The sequence below is a fragment of the Podarcis cretensis genome (genome assembly GCF_951804945.1).
Source record: "Podarcis cretensis genome assembly, chromosome: 2".
Taxonomy (NCBI): domain Eukaryota; kingdom Metazoa; phylum Chordata; class Lepidosauria; order Squamata; family Lacertidae; genus Podarcis; species Podarcis cretensis.
In genome coordinates, this window is record NC_137171.1 from 102,889,887 (window position 1) to 102,903,437 (window position 13,551).

General features: G+C 43.1%; 1 protein-coding gene across 1 annotated transcript in view; it reads right to left on the bottom strand.

Moving 5' to 3' along the window:
* The window catches only part of SYNPR (synaptoporin), a 148,100-nt gene extending 135,222 nt beyond the window's left edge, over window positions 1-12,878 (bottom strand). Inside the window, exons 1-2 of the mRNA XM_079964014.1 lie at window positions 12,346-12,878; window positions 12,158-12,223 (exon numbers count right to left, since the gene is read on the bottom strand). Of these exons, the coding sequence (XP_079820140.1) occupies window positions 12,158-12,223; window positions 12,346-12,363 (84 nt within the window). The 5' untranslated portion in view covers window positions 12,364-12,878. The remainder of the gene's footprint in view (window positions 1-12,157; window positions 12,224-12,345) is intronic.
* Window positions 12,879-13,551: the final 673 nt, after the last annotated feature.

Here is a 13,551-nt window from a genome sequence, read left to right on the forward strand (position 1 = left end):
TTCTTTGGTCTAGGAAGCCTTTGTATATCTTGAAGCTTCAGCATATGTCCTACATTTAATATAGTTAACCATGATCTGCATCAACTTCATCTTAATACTGAAAGGGTTGTAGACAATAGGATAAGCCAGGCACAGCAGGGAGTCTCTGCACAGAAATATCTAAATATTTTCTCATTTCTTCCCTCAAACATTCTGCCTGAGGAAGAAGATCTGGGTCACTGAAAACCTTATACAGTACTGTATATATTTTCAACAGTAATTTGTTCAGATAAGAGTCTCGTGTGCCTCTCTGTCGTCTTCTTCTATGGGATCAACACAACTCTATGGACTTTGACCAGGAAAAGTGTTTACTGGTTTTATCTGCATTTTTAATTTATTTATTTTTTAAACTCTTTTAAAGACACCCAAGTTTGTGTCCATCTAACCACCTTGTGATAGTGAATTTCCTAAGTTAATTATATGCAATGTGAAGAAGTACTGAAATGTGAAAAAGCAAGCATATATTCTCAGGCTTTAAACGATGGCAATGTCTGTTGGTGAAACAACACAAAGGTAAAAAGATTCAGAGCAGCAGCACCTGATGACTCATCGGCAGTGGGACCCGTTCTCCCTTCACTTTTGTTACAGTACACAATATATAAATGCAACGGGTTAGAGACTCAGGTAAGGGCAGCAAATGTTTGTTTACAGCTCTCACCAAGAGACACAGCTGTAAGCCTTCAAAATGAATTGTAGGTTCCACAATGCAGCCCTCTAATAATGGAAAGAGGCAGAGTCTACAGAACAGGAAGCAAGGTCACCTGTTGAGCAAATGTGGGCATTTACCTACATAATTGCAGAAATTAGGGAAATTGAGGCACAGTCCAGTAATCTGCTGGTCAGAACCGTTTCCCAGTTATAGTTTCGTTTGATAAATTTTTAAATATTCAAATATTATATCCTGCAGCATTCAAAACTCCCATTGTTTTAGGTGTGTTTTGCGACAAGGAATTTCATTAGCGGGAGCAGTTTCGCCTAAGATTTCAGATTAAAACTACAGAGTGGAAGGAAAGGAGGACCATTTTCTGCCTCTCCGCTTCCATCCACTGAAGACTGGAGAAGAGACCCTCTTAAGAATATTAGGGGGGCAGGCAGGGGAAGCATGGCTTTGTTAAGTAAAAGCATCATATCCTCTCTTTGCTTATTAAGGTTTCCAAACAGGTACTGCTGTCAAATAAGCACTCAAGGAAAGATAGATTTGTAAGCAGCTTCATTTTATGACAAGACATGTAAGTATTTTACAGCAGTGCAGAGCACCTTATGTACTCTTTGGGCTTACTCAAACATAAACACATACAAACTGAACAAAAGCAGAAGACATTGAGGCTTAGCCACTCCAAGTCAGCATCAGATGGAAGGGAAATAAGATTGTTCCATTCTATTGAAAAGGTGCATTAAATATACCATAGCAAACACTATAGCTGCTGTTGGTATAGCATTTATACCCCACCCTTCTAAAAAATGGCTCTCAGAGCAGCTTACAAAACCGCTAAGAATATACATGACCTACTCAAACTCAATTCCCAATAGGGTAGGGTAATCCATCCCATCAGGGATCACATAGTAAACAGGGTGTCTCATTCACATTCCTGACACTGTTTCACAAAATCATATTTCACAAAAAATCATATTTATCACAATCATATTTGGCTACAAAATATCAAAGTAATATCAAATATCAAAGTAAGTCTGATTTAGCATACTAATATTCTACAAAGAAGGCTGGGAGGAATCATCAAAATCATCATCATCATCATATTTTGACACCGCAAACATCTTTGTAAAAACAGTAAGTGCTGCATTTAATCAATTTATTAAAATAGTTATATCCTGCCTTTACATACATACATATATACATACACACACACACACACACACACACCAAAGTGGAAAATGGTATTCAAGTTAAAAAACAATAGAAGCAGTCCCCATAGACCCTCTAGAAATAGCCATGTACTGGCAATACAGTGAAATAAAAACATTGATGAAATAGATGTTGATGAAGGGATACAGCTAAGAAGCTCATGCCTCTAAAGTGCCAACCTGCTAAACTCACTGGTGATGCAGAGGCACAAGGAATTCTGATGTTGACCTGCATCTACAAGACTGCATACATGTGATGAGATGGTCCTTTAGATATCTAATAAATTAAATAATTTAGGATTAAGCTAGCCCCCCCCCCCCAATTGGTCTGAAAACAAATATGTACTCAATGAAAACAAAACAGGCCTAGACCTCTGTCTGTCCCACCCAAATGTTGAGTCACTCTCAGAGTGCCACTATGGACCAGCTAAAGTTTCTGGACATGCTTTTCCCCATTCAGTACATACTCAGCCCTAGATGTGATACATTAAATTGCAGAATACAACAAAAATATAGCCCTGAATCTTCGCCAACCAGTTTTGTTTTTGTTGTCTGGAATGTTTGCTCTTTCCAACTTACATTGACCCAAACAGAGCATTTGTGTTCCTAGAGTACTGTTTTGCCCTCATTCTCCCATTACTTATGCTGATGTATGTTGAAAATTGAGGCTTATCAGCTTTGATTATCTGAAGACTGCCATGGTAAGGCTTGAAAATAAGTTCCAGCTACAGATGGAGAGATAAATACAGAGCACTAGCATTATCTGTACATTAAAGAGTTTTGCAATTTCTGCCTCAAGATAAAGTGAAATGCCTGTTAAGGAGGGTGAGAGGAACAGAAAGAACAGAACGAAAGCAACACTGAAAAGGAAAGATGTTTTCTCCAGATGAAAGGAAACCAAGGATTGATCCACTAACTGCCCTCTGCCTGTTTTGTGTTTGTTTAATGTTTTCTACCAAGACAGCAATTCAAAACAGAAGCTGCATGCCAGTCAGGTTTTGTTCGAGCGGGGAAATAAACTATTTAAAAATTAGTAAAACTGATATTTCAAGGCTTAGGAAGAAAGAGTAACTTCTAAAGAAAACAACACATTTCTAGGGCTCCCAGCTGATCCACACTTATTTCCAAGTAAAAGTTCACGGGGTTGTACTGTAAATAAAAGTTTTTTAAAAAGCAACAAAACTCCACTTTACCAAATGAAATTCACAAACCCTGAGTATATCCTTTTACCAGCAAAAAACTCAACTCAAACTGAAGGAATAATACCAATAGCTACTGAAAAAAACATGTTTACCCCAAATCATATGTCTCTTCCTAATCCTGGTGCCAATGTCTTTATTATTAGTCAGGGCAATTGTGTAAATCAGCATGAATAATCTATGAGATAAGGACGTGGAAGGTCTCACACTTTGCTTCAGAAATGGGGGGGGGGGGGTCTCATTGTCCTGCTACCAACTTTTGCCACACCTGTGTAGCTTGCTTGTCTACTACACTTACTTTGCACACAAGTGAATTCTGTGTGCCTTTGGCTTATAGCAGCTTTGGGGCAAGTTCATGCACCATGATAAAAAGCCACACCACAAGCACAGACTTGAACACCACCCGGCCGAGTCACATTTCTTTTTTTAAATTTTGGTCCCACTGTCCACCAGAGATTCATGTGATGGGAAAATAATGTCATATGGTGTACTCTGTTTACACAGCCAGGACCCATTCAAAATATTTGTCTTCTCATGCATATTTATTAATCTTTAAAACTTTTTTTAAAGAACCCTTTGAAGTGGCTTACATAAACAGTGCAAAATACAAACAATAGAAACCAAATTCACAAAACAACTCATATCTCTCCCCAAGCAGCCTCAAAAAAGCCGCAACTGAATGCACAGAAAAGGAAACAACCCTAATATAACAAGGAGAGAAATGTCCTTCGGTTGAACTCCATTCTAAACAGCTACATTTTAACCCAGTGCTGAAAAGCATAGAATCACAGAACCATAAAGCTGGAAGGGACCACAAGGATCATCTAGTCCAACGCCTTGTAACGCAGGAATCTTTTGCCCAATGTGGGGCTCAAATGCACAACCCTGAGATTAAGAGTCTCATCTCAACCAGAAAGGTGTTCCATAGGATAGGTGTTGCCACCCCAAGAACACACCAAAACCCTGTTCCTTGTTGCCATCCAGTAGGTCTCAGACAGCTAAGGAGAGCAAGTCAGGGCCTCAAATGATAAATAGAGCAAATGGAAGAAGGAAGTCCTTATGGTTCCCACGTCAGGGAAGAGCCAGAACGCACTGCTTCGTCAGTAGCAGGGGAGGGTTCTGAGCAGGAACTGTCAGAAGTGGAAGACAGGGAAATGAGGCATGAAGCAAAACAGGGAGCGGAGAGTAGTCAGGCGGAGCAGGGGTCAGAGATGGTGAAGAGCCCTATAACCCACCAACGCCGGGAGAAGGAAGTTCAGATTCAGAAAGGGGGGGAGCATTCACATCAGCACAAGCAAGGAGAGAAATGAAACGTCAAGATCATAGACGTCTCATGAGATTTCCACGCCTACTTTGTTGGCGCCGGAATCGAAAGAAGCCCCCACTCCCTGAATCTGACTTGATAGGTTCGGATGCATGATTTTGAACTGTAGCTGTTCTTTTGTATATATGTAATAAAGACTGTAAATATCACGCTGAGTGTACTGGAGTGTTACTGCAAAGAGGGAACATCACCTTGATATTTAGGCACTTAAAGGTAAAAGCTAGGATCTTGAATTGAGTCTGGAAACAAGCTGGCACACAGAGAAGATCAAAGAAAATGGAATAATATGTTATTCTCACCTCATTCCAGTCAAGACCCTGGGCAACAGCATTTTACACTAATGGCAGGTGCTTTTACACCTTTTACAAGGGAAGCCCTATCTAGAACACATTACAATAGTCTAACCTAGAGGTACCTAAGGAATGAGTGAGTGGGGGCAAGGTCGACTTTCATCAGGTAAGACTGTAAGTGATGTGCCAGCTGAAGTCATGAAAATATGCTCCTCAAAACCTGCACATTCAGCAGCAACACCATGTCAAGGAGCACCTCCAAACTATAGGCTCCTAAACCTGAAATGGGTGGCCCATCCACCACAAGTACTTCTGTCTTTTCTGAATTGAGTTTTAGCTTGTTATACCCCAGTACTTCTCAAAAACAGTAGTCCAGGGTTTCCATTTTCTCCCTAGGATCGTATGTGTAAAAAAAGAAATAGAGCTGGATATCATCAGCATATTGTTGATGCCACCCCCTAAATCTTCTGCTGCCTTCTTCCAGTGATACGCTATAGATGTAAAACAGTATAGGAGACAAGATGGAACCACACAGAATCCTGTAGGTCACTGGGTGTCCTTGTGGTCAGAAATAAATGGTGGCAGTTCCATACCACAATCCTAATACCCACCCCCATAAAGTTACCCAGAAGAACCTTGTTCACTGTTGTCAAATGCCACTGAGAAGTTGAAAAGAAGAACCAAGAGGGTCACACTCACCAACAATCTCCCTTTCAAGTCATCCAGTGGGTCAACAAAGGCTATTTCAGTCCTCAAACCAGTCCAAAGGCCATATGAGAAAGAATCTAAGTAATCAATTCCATCCAAGAATCTCTGGAGCTGTGCCACCACCACCCATACACTCCCCTTGCTCCCCCCAACCCAAAATGTGTTGGATCACGTGATAGCTGTTTAACTCAGAAGAATTCAGTGATTCCCACCGCTCTACAGAGCTGCCGTAATGCAACAAAGAGGTGCTGGAACTCAGAGACTCTCTCTCTCTGGCAAGACTGATTTCAGTTGAGTCCCTCATCACATGGGGGAATTCCACTGCACAACACTAAACAGATGGGATGGTGATAGAAAACAGTAACTTCTTTGCCACCATCATAGAATGAACAGGAAAATGGCCTTTAAGATGTGGTTGGTTGAGTTTGCTGTGAGTCTTCTTCCACTGTTGCCCTAGCTACCTTCCTACTTGCAAGATTAGCCCCAGTATTGTAACCTGGTAAAGCACAAAACCTTATGAATTCCATCTGAGAGAAGAGGACACTTCAAAGTGATTGCACTGACCATCCATAAATTAAGTAATCTATCAAGACTCACCCTCCCTTTCCATGTAAATGTTACCAATTGTGTGGTTATTCCCATGACAATACAGGTTGAGAGGTCTCCAAGTTGGGTCAGCCTTATCCAGGGCCCCTGAATAGGCTGCGTGGGGCACCTGGGTACAGCCTTGGATGTAAAGGGAGGAAAGAGGTAGAACTTCCTGAACCACAAGAACACAGTCTATGAATAATGCTCCTCTTACTTGTTGCTGCTGTTGTCTTATTACCTGTTGTTCATATGAAAGAGCCAGGGAGGGTTACAACAATTAAAACACAATGCTATGAAAAGCTTAACACAATTTATTGAAATAGTCAAACTCAAACCATCATGACACCAAAGAATGAATATTCAAACATTATGAATATGTGAGATCACTTCAGGGTTTACACCTTGCTGCTGGTAGCGAGATACACTGTCTGCAGCACAGTAACTCAAGGGTAGCCATCCTAGCTACTTCCAGATATTTGATGGACTCCAACTCCCATCAGCCTCAGCCAGTATGGCCAGTGGTCAGGGATGATGGGAGTTGGAGTCCAACAAACATCAGGAAAGCACTATGCGGGCTTCCCCTTGTAGTAACGGAATTGTTTTGAGATGCGGGCCTTCTTGAGACACTGCAGGAAACATAGTACTGTAGCTCAACATACTATTGAAAAGATGTCAAAACTGAGAACTTTATTAGACACTCCAGTATCAAGTCTCCTTGCATGAAAAACAGTGAACAAACACTTCAAATGGTAGCATCAGCCAAGAACACACCACTATTAGTAAGAGTAGTTAAAAACAGATTGATTCCATTGCAATCAGCACTTTATTTATTTTAAGAGGGAGAGAAACTGGTCATATTGCATGCCATTAAACACTCGAAAGGAAACAGCTGTAAATCTGGCAATTAAGGGGGCATAATTGGACTGTTCTGAGCATATGTGTCAATGGATGCAAACTGGTGTAGAATTTGCCACAACAAAAACAAAATGAGCAGAAGGTTGCTGTTTCCTATTTTAAGTTTTAAATGACAACTCATATGGAGCATTAAGTGCAAAAAAAGGAGATGTGAGATTTTAAACCTATTATGTGGCAAGGATGATTGTGTCACCCTAAGTGTTTCCTTTTTTTAGTTCCACTATGTTCAGAGGAATACACACACTGGCCAGTGTGTTTAGGTTTGCTGCAAAAGTGACAAAGAGTCCTATGGAACTTTAAAGATGCACAAATTTATTTATTTATTTACAAATTTATTATAGCATAGTTCCAGTTACAGATAGGTAGCCATGTTGGTCTGCCATAGTCAAAACAAAATAAAAAAATTCCTTCCAGTAGCACCTTAAAGACCAACTAAGAATACTTAGTTATATACTTAGTATATAATATAGTATACTTAGTATACTTAGTATACTTAGTATACTTAGTAATATACTATACTTAGTATACTTAGTATATACTTAGTTGGTCTTTAAGGTGCTACTGGAAGGAATTTTTTTATTTTGTTTTTATTATAGCATAAGCTTTCATGGATTACAGTCCAGTTTATCAGATGCATGAAGTGTTATCCTGAGTTGGTTGGTATATATTCAAGTATACAGTATGTATACCTGCAACTCATAGCACTTCCTGCATTTTATGGGGTAAACTTTGATCCACAAAAGGCATAAGATATTTGTTAGCCTTTAAGAGGCCAGAATGGAATCAACATCAATGGAAGATATCTAAATTGTCTATGATATGCAGAAGATATAGTTGCAATAGCCAAAGGTCAACAAGAACTGTAAAAAAATGTTGGAAGAAATAAATGAAGTATCAAAAGGTAGGACTGAAGATGAACCTAAAGGTAAAGGTACCCCTGACCATTAGGTCCAGTTGTGCTCATCTCGCTTTATTGGCTGAGGGAGCCGGCGTACAGCTTCCGAGTCATGTGGCCAGCATGACTAAGCCACTTCTGGCGAACCAGAGCAGCGCACGGATACGCCGTTTACCTTCCTGCTGGAGCGGTATCTATTTATCTACTTGCACTTTGACATGCTTTCGAACTGCTAGGTTGGCAGGAGCAGGTAAGCTCACCCCATCGCAGGGATTCGAACCGCCGACCTTCTGATTGGCAAGCCCTAGGCTCTGTGGTTTAACCCACAGCCAAACTAAAATAATGTATTACATGTGATGTTTTGGAGAGAAGACTTGGACCATGACACAGAGAAACATGAACAGCTTAAGAATAATACAATGTACCATGGAATGTTCAATGTCAGGAATATAAAAGACAGAAAAGCTAGTAACTGGATATGACAGAGACCAGAAGTTATGGATGGAGTAGTGAAAGCCATGAAGTTGAAGTTGGACATAAGGCAGGACATGTTACAAGGGGCAATTTAGGCCAATGGACTAAAGAAGGGTTAGCATGGAGAGCCTACAATTTCAAAAGACCAAGGCGGAACCACAGGCGGATGATCTGAAACTAACAGCAAGGCTTATGTGGACGCAAGGAGCAAACAGCAGAAAGCAATGGAGAGAACTTGAAGAGGCATGTATCCAAATATGGATATGAGATGCTGGGGGGAAACAAAACAAGAAGATGCCACAAAACTCTTTGGGGGTTTTTTCTTTTCTTTTGCCAGGAGAATAATGTGGTTACATCTTTGGAAGTAGGTTTGAGGCTGAATCAAGCTGAGTTTTGTCACTGGCTGGTTATCACTAGAAAATTAGTCAATAAAAAGGGCATTTAAGAAAACAGAAAACACTGTGCTTTAGTAGCTTTATCATAAACTGCTCTAGGAAATCAGCAACATATCAGTTTGGAAGAAAAATGAATTATAATGTTTCGCTTTCCTACCTAAAAGTCATAATTTTGAAGATTTTTTCATAATATCAAAATCTGTCCAAGGGGACAGACTATTGGGTGAGAGTCAAGCTATACAGTCAGACTACACAAGTCTGAACAACTCTGTGATTCTTGATGGATACTTGATGCCAATGATGCTATTAATTGTAGAAAGCTCCTCTAAAACTAATGTGGCTGAAAAGACTAAAGAGTCAAAATCCATAGCACCATAAAGCCCTGACTGCTGCCTTCTTGCATTGGTGTCTCGTCCAACTCTACAGCTCTACGATTCCTTAAGCCAAGCTCTTTGTGGGTCAGCAATCCACCCCATAAGCACCCTCATGGAGTCATGCTGTCCAGTCCCTGAAGTGTTTTACACCTCTGGCTCAAAGCTCAAGAGATCTGTAGGTTTGAGTTGGCAGAAGGAAGTGTATGTGGTGCAATCCTCGTATTAAGCTGATAGCAGTCTCTGGATAGCATTCTTTGTACCTCCCTTTGAATGCTCCATACATTTCTGCTTTGTCTTGGCTGAAAAAAGGGAGGCAACAGAAGAACCTTGAGGTGGGCAGGAGGGGGTGGGGAAAGGAGAAGCACTTTCTCTTCAAAGTCTAGGTAGTTTCTTCCATCCTGCCACAATGCCTCACCCTTCCCTTAAAAGGCCCCAGTTCAAAGTTCATTGCAAAGTTCAGGAAGCACAGAGGGTGGTATGCATAAACAATGGTACATAGATATTGTGGCTTTTGTATAAAACAAAATGATATACTGGTCATATGACAGAAAGCGTCAAGCTTCTTCTAACTGACTCTAAGACAATCATAGATAGTCACAACTAGATTATTTCTACCCTGCCTAGATAATGTGAAATTCCATATACATAATCCAAAAATCTTCAGCACACATAGGTGACCTAATGTATCATGGTTTGCTATAAAATAAACACAGATCCAACCACATGTGCTGCAGAGACAGACAGGCAGACACATGATATAGCAACACAATTAAATTATGGGCAGAAAGCAAAAGCTCCATTTCCATGCCTAACTTGTCCTTCAATGTATTTCACTGTGATTGTCTAGCTGGATGATAAGATGCACGAAACAAGCACATCATCATCATTAGGCTCCAGTTGCAACACTGTTTGGAACCAAAGTATGCAGAATTTTCTAGCCTAGCTAGTTTTCTACACCAACAACTGGTTTTCTGAAGCAAGCCTTCACCACCAGCTAGATTCCCTGCTCCCTGAGTTGTTGTTGTTGTTTTGTTTTGTTTTTTGCTCTGTTTTGGGTGTTCTTCAGACTTTAGATAGGCCACATGACTTGATCCTTTCAGCTTCTGCCCCATCCTTGAAATAGAGATACTGTAATAACTATTAAAATACAGTATTCACAGGCAAAGATACAAACTGCCAGTATTTAGCCCAGCAACATACATTTCCTTCAAACAGCATTTCCGTGTAGAAAAGGTAGGCTCAAAGCATATAATTCATGCCCAACAGGCATTCCCATCAACTGATGAACTGTTTCTATGGCACACTTCATTTAGCAGTTAAGACTGTTCCTACAGAGCATTTAATTAGCAGCTAAAACTTTTTATTAAAAGCTTTCTTATGCATTCCACCAACATAAAATGAATTTATGCACAAGAAGCAATGGGGTGGGGAATAATAATAGATTGGCAGCACTCCCCTCATTGTTTACACATTTCCGTAGGAAAGAGTTAGATATAAAACTATTCTAAGTTTCACACAACCATGTGTAAAGCAAACTAGGGAAAACTTATGGGGAAATATGGGCATAAGTGCATATGCAAGCATACTTAACATTGAACTCACACAGAAGAAAAGAATCACAAAAAACGCTTCTTCAAGGGGCTTGTGTATGTCAACGCAAACGTCAGATGTGTGTACTAAACGTCAGACGAATGTACAAGTTCATAATATGTGTGAATCAAAACACACACCCCACACACTCATATATATATATATATATATATATATATTACATAATTTGCTAGCCATTCAACATTAGAGGGGATGTGATTAATCTTCCACGACAGGCTCTGAACTTTCCGTTCAAATGGGTTCTTCCTCTTCCTTCAGACCTACTGGCAATGGATGTCATTTGACCTGCAGATTTCACTCCGAATAAGGATCAGAGAAACAAACACTGACATTATTCCGCTAACCAATTATCTGCCTCAATTTACTGCTCAAGCCCAGAGACTAGTTTGCTAAATGCATAACAACTAGAAGGGGGGGGGGGAGAAATGTTTGATAGAAAGGAGGGGGAAATATTGTCAGTTCTTTCGTTTTTGCACTTAAATGAGCAGAGTGGATGAAGCCAAAGGAAGCCAGGCACAAAGCAAGCAAATTTGAGTTTGGGGAGGTGGAGGTGGAGGGGGCTGGGATCTAAAATACCATTCATCTGGGCTGGCTCAAAAAGTGGGGAAGGAGAAGCCAGGCCTTCTCAAGGGTTTTTGTGGGGAGGCCAAATAGGCTCCTTAGAAAGGGGCAATGGATAACGAATAACAGGAATAGAGAGAAGCTTTTGAAACATTTTGCCTGCCCTTACCCCCCCCCCCATCCTCTTTCCTTTCCCCAGCAGGTTGTTAGGAGGAACATGTGCCTCTACTCCATCCTGTGTTTACACTTTGGGAAACTCTCACTGCCATATCTCCTTCCCCAATTTCCTATCCTGGGGAAGGAAAGGCAGCAAGACTGTGTCTTTCTCCACCTCCTCACACTTAACCCCAAATCCAATTCTTCACCCTATGTCTTCCTCCTCAAGGGACTTACAATCCTAGCCAGGCTTCACCAGAACCTTGAAGGGGGTTGGGAGGGAGGGAGGGGAGGAGAAGGAAACACACCTGTTTCATCAAGCCAGAGGAAGTGAATGCAAAACAGAGAGGGCTATTATTCCCTAAATAGAAAACAAGCACTTAGCAACCTTTCTAGGTGGACTTGAATGCCAGAACCCTCTTAAAAATAAACTAAAAAATGCACTCCTCTTCCTACCTCAGAAGGGGAAGAATAAACCTGGAGCTGGGTTTTCCTGCTCCCACCCTCGAAAGGAAAAGCAGTTGGTGGAGATCCAGAGGGGTTTGGATTTGCAAGACCCCCCCCCAAAAAAGGGGACACCCTTCCCCTAATCAGCAGAGGCTCAAGAAGTCACCGAAACCACTGCCTTGAGACCAAGGGGAGTCTAGCCGACCCAGGCACCCCTCACTCATAGATATCCAGCCCCACACAAGCCCAAACACCACCCCTTCCGCTCGCTCGCTCGCCCTCCCTTCTCCACCTCTTCCCGCTGGCAGTCCGACTTACCCACTCCAGCACCCTCAGGAAAGCCAGGGGCTCCTTCAGCGCCCGGAAGGTTCCCTTGGAGGCGAGCTGGGGGGGGGGGAGAGAAAAGCCAGTAAGGGCAGAGTTAGGGCAGGAGGGGTGCCAACCCCCGCGGCGAAGCCTCCCGGCGCGCGCGCTTCTCCCTCCCTCCCTCCCTCAGGCGCCCTTACCTGGTTAACGGGTTCCATCCCTGCCCGGCTTTTGGCGCGCAAACTTCAGCTTCCCCGGAGGAGGCGGCGTCCAGGTGCAAGGAGCGCCCTGGAGAGGCTCTAGGCGGCTTGCCCGCGCCGAGCAAGGCAGCCGAGGAGCCCGGCTTGGAGCGAGCGAGGCGGGCGGGGGGAAAAAACCCAGAAGAGCTGAGCTCCCAGCGAACATCCACGCCCGAGCCGAGCGCGCAGGGCGGAGGGAAGGAGAGGAGAAGGAGGAGGAGGTGGGGTGGGCTGCCCGGGCTCGCCGCTCTGCCGCGCTTTAGTCGCCTGAAGAAGCGAGGGCGAGGTGGCCGGGCCGCTGCTTGAGAGAGGAGGGGGACGCTTCAGCCGCTCGCTTCGCCTTCTCACGGGCTGAGCGCTTCTCCCCTCACAAACCTCTGGACGGTGCTGGCGCGCTTCCTCAGCAGGTCGAAGCGGAGGCAGAAATAAGAACAGGAGGAGGACTTTTTGAAGAGAGGGGACGCGCTGCCACTCCGGCGCGTTTTTTCCCGCGCAGCGTCCCTGCGAAAAGCGGCGCGCTCGCTTCAGTCGGCGTCTTCCCGCCGAGGGAAGAGCTGCGCCCTCCCTCGCGCGCGCGACGTGGGACTCGTAGCCCGATCCTACGTCTCCTCAGAAGCCGCCTTATACCGAATCAGAGCACTGGCCCGTCTAGCTCAGTAATGCCTACACTGACTGGCAGCGGCTGTCTAGGTTTTATCGCGCAAGTCTCCCAGCCCTACCTGGAGAGGCCTGGGATTGAACCGGGGACCTTTTGCTTGCAAGGCGGACCCTCTACCACTAAGCTATGGCCCTTCCCCTCTTACTTGGGAGTAAGCCCCAGGGAACGCAATGGAGGGGTGACAGCACAGGCCGTGAGTGCAAGTGGCATAAGCAAAAATAAACCCCTGCCTCCAAGGAGTTTACAGTCTGAAATAAGCAATGGGGGAAAGCAATAGAGGGAGCAGTGGATGCAGATAATACTTGTTTACTACACCGTGCATGCGGTTTAGCCCTGTCTCTGTGTATGTATTTTTCTCTCAGTTAAGCTAAATTAGATTTCTTTCCAGCATATATGTGCTAGGTTTGTACACATCCTCAGCAAATGTGCAGTGCAATCCTAACCATGCCTACCATGAGAAGCAGGTCTTACTGAATTCAGCGGGGCTTGCACCTGGGTAAATGGGGTTG